General features: G+C 35.7%; 1 protein-coding gene across 1 annotated transcript; it reads left to right on the top strand.

Annotated features, from left to right (window-relative positions):
• Positions 1–1,451: 1,451 nt before the first annotated feature.
• On the top strand, positions 1,452–3,339 carry LOC120072512 (BTB/POZ domain-containing protein). The gene has a single exon (XM_039024890.2). The coding sequence runs from the start codon at positions 1,697–1,699 to the stop codon at positions 3,185–3,187; it is 1,491 nt and encodes a 496-aa protein (XP_038880818.1). The 5' UTR covers positions 1,452–1,696; the 3' UTR covers positions 3,188–3,339.
• The last annotated feature ends 550 nt before the right edge of the window (positions 3,340–3,889 follow it).

Below are 3,889 nucleotides of genomic sequence, written 5' to 3'. Positions count from 1 at the left end.
ATTTTCAAATTGTAATTTAAGGTGGTTAGTTTTGATCTTTCCTACTTTTAACTAGTAATATATATATATATATATATTGATTTTCTATTTTTTAATTGAAATTTACAATTTGATGTTCAATTATTTAAACGGTAGATTTTGTAAATTCCATCGTTCTCTCCATTTAAGTAAAACGATAACTATTTCCATGATGTTTAGTTTTTATCTGGATAATATTTATAGAAAATGGTTTTTTTAAACCTTTTGATCGTCATAATTTAAGTTGCAAATCTTCATTTTAATTTGTATTTGAACGTTGCATTTGTTCTATTGGGCATCTTACGACTTTTATTTTTAAGACCTTATTTACAGTTGAATAAAAGTATATCTCATGCGTTCTTTGTTTGTTTCTTTGTTTTTTTTTTTTTTTTTGTTTTTTTTATTATCTCATTATTTTCTGTGTGTTAGATTATATATTTTTAATCCAAGTGTTTGACCATGATAAGAACAACTCTAAAACTAACTATAATGAGACTTAGTCGTCAAAAAGAGCTTAGCTCAATTGACATCACGGTATGTGCCAAAAACCAATAGGGCGTTTGGAACAATGAGTTGGTTATTATAGTTGGGTTATAATAATTTGTGATTGGGGATAAATTATTTTAGTTTGGACTATAATAGTATGTGTTTAAGGTGTAAACTACTTTGAGAACGAATTATTAAATACTATAGTAAAGAATAAACAAGACGATGAACATAAAATAATAAAAACGGTAGGAAATAATATTTAATGAAGTCAAATGTGTTTATTATAGTTTTAAGACAGTTCTTATTCCAAATACATACTAAGAAGCTGTGGTTCAAATTCCCTATCCCCATTTGTACTAAGAAAAACTATAATCAGACAACCAAAAAAAAAAAGTGGTGTTTCTGTGAGATAGGCCCATTCTCAGGCCCACTTCTCCATTTCGTTTCTAATGGTGAATGGGCTTTTTTTCATCAACAATTGTATGATCAAAATTGGAAATTTTATTTATTTTTTCCCTTGATATTGGTTCCCTAACTGATCTATTAAATTAAATTAGTCCCTTAAAAAAAATGTTAGTTTTCTTAATTATTTGTAGTAGGGTGTATCACTTAAAACTCAAAAATGAATAATTGTATTATTAAAAACTCTCGACCCTTATAATTTAATCAATTTATACCTTCTCTTATAATTTTATTTTAAAATTGTTAGTATATAAACTTCTTTAAAACTCCATTTGGTAACAATTTTGTTTTTAATTTTTTATTTTTAAAAATTAAGCTTATTTTCTTCTCATTTCTTATGATGATTTTCATCTTTCTTTAAGTACAATGTTAAATTTAAAAAACAAAAACAAGTTTTCAAAAGTGTTTTTTTTAGTTTTCAAAATTTTGTTTGGTTTTTTAAACTATTGGTAAAAGATAGATAGCAAAGAAATAAATTTGGGTGTGGAAGTGATATTTATAGGGCTTATAGCAAATAATACTTTTACGTACTTAGCTTTACTCATATTAACGAGTAAAATCATTATGAATGCGAACGATCTAAATTGACTCCATTATTAGTTCGATAAAGATTTTGTTCACAAACTCTCTGTAATAGATGGGCTGTGCTCAATAAACCAGTCTACAAAAAGACTTGACTCAGCCCATTGGGCCCAGAATCCTATTCTCGTGCTGTGAAATTACCGAAATGTTTCCCACAACCGAATTGCCTCAGCCTTGTGAAACAAGAGGTCAGCGGACTCCATTAATGGAAGACGAAAATATACAGCCAGCCATCATAACCCTAACCCAAGAACGTGTCAAGCTCAACGTCGGCGGCGAACTCTTCGAGACCACCGTCTCCACCATACGCTCAGGCGGTCCAGAGTCTCTATTGTATGCGCTATCTTACCGGCCGAGAGACGATCGGAATCCAATTTTCATAGATCGCGATCCAGAGATCTTCTCGGTCCTCCTTTCTCTTCTCCGCACCAACCGCTTGCCTTCATCGGCTCGCCGATTTTCGAAGCAGGAACTCTCCGATGAAGCCGTCTTCTACGGCATCGAGGCGAATCTCAAATCGGCAATCTCTCCTCCGCCGTTCAACGGCATCGATGCATCCATCGTCGCGAATATTCGCCCTACTTCCGACGGCGTCGTATCGGCTTTTACAGCAGCGAATGGAGACGGCTCCATCTGGCTAGCTCACGGAGGTCAGATCTCTAATTACGACCGGAATTTAATCCACGACAGAACGATTCGAACTCACTTAGAGGAAATCACCTCAATCCGCCGCGTTTGGCCGGAAATTGCAGCGTTAGGTTCATACACCGCTTCCGGACTTCATTTCTACAATTTCTCTAGCGGCCGACACATCGGTTCATCTCACTGGTCAGATCCTACCGATCCTCGCATCTACAAAGCCAGAGTCACCGCAATCGCCGATTCATCGACTTCAATTTTCGCCGCCTTCGATTGCCCTCACAGAGAAAATTCCATACTCGTCATCGACAAATCAACTCTCCAGATCACGTCTGAACTCGGACGACAACTCGGATCCTCCGCTAAGAACACCGTCGCCGGGAAGCTGACGTGGATACCGGAAACCAACGTACTCCTGGGAAGCGCAGTAACGTGTGGGGCGTTTGGTTACTCAGGTTACATCAGGCTGTGGGACGCTAGGTCCGGTGATGTGGTTTGGGAAACGAACGAGCCAGGTTCGGGCAGAAGCAGTAGGTTCGGGGACTCGTTCGCTGACGTGGATGTCGACGTGGAATCGTTGAAAGTATTCAAAGTGTGCTCGAAATCAGGGGATTTGGGAGTGGCAGATATTCGTAAATTAGGGGAAGACCCGTGGGTATATTTGAAAGATAAGAATCCAGGGATGGGAAATACGAGTAGAAGGGGGAGTGGAAATATCAAAATTCATTGTTATAAAAATGAAGTGTTTGTAGGGAGAGAAGGAGAGTTGGAGGTATGGTCGAGAGTGGAAGGAAGAGAAAGTGGAGTGGAAGAATCAAAAGGGGATTATGAGGATTTATATCGTAGGAATTACGTGGACAAAGCGGAGGATTCAGAGAGAGGGATTATAAAGCAAATTGAAGGCGGTGGCGATAGGCTGTTTGTCTCTCGGGAAAACGTTGAAGGAATTGAGGTTTGGGAAACCTCCAAATTTTCCAGTGTCCTTTCGGTTTTATGACTAAAAAAAAGTCGTTATTGTTTTATTGGGCCTCAATGGGCCCTTGTAGTTGACATTAATTGATGGGCCTACCCACCTATTGGACATTTGTTTTGGAAGTCTTTTTCGATTTTTTTTGGCTAATGAGAAGAATAACAAATTTTAACTTTTCATTTGTAAGAATAGTAAATCATAATTTTACTCATGAAAATAGCAAAACAAATTAAAAATAAAATATAAATAAATTTATAGAAGTCTAAATTACTCACAACCATACAAAAGAGATTGCAAAAGTGTAGGGAGATAATTTAGGAGAAAATCGGGATTTATGCTAAAAAAATCTTCATTGTAATTGAAAATCTAGATGGGGGCATTCTAGGGTCAAAGTACAATTAATTACACTAATTTTGACCAAAATACAATAAACTTAAAACAAATACACTCTAATTGAAAATCACTTAACCAAACCATCTACATCACTTTTGAACCTACCCATAATTATGTAACAATATTTTTTCTTGGTTCTAAACCAAAATATTAGGTTAGAAATTGAGGGTTGGATCGATAAAAACTTTATCTAAATAATTGTATTCATGAAGAAAGAAACCAATTTAGATTGGAGTATGAAAATCTCAATTAAAAGTCAAATTACTGTTTAATCATGATGTGATGTTTATGTCAATTGGTACATCCTTCTGAAGAAAATCGAACACGAGGATTTCC

This window comes from Benincasa hispida, chromosome 3 (assembly GCF_027475165.1).
Source record: "Benincasa hispida cultivar pf3 chromosome 3, pf3_genome.v1.1, whole genome shotgun sequence".
In the NCBI taxonomy this organism is placed as follows: Eukaryota; Viridiplantae; Streptophyta; class Magnoliopsida; order Cucurbitales; family Cucurbitaceae; genus Benincasa; species Benincasa hispida.
The sequence above is the reverse complement of the archived record's forward strand: the minus strand, read 5'-3'. Positions and strand labels throughout refer to the sequence as shown.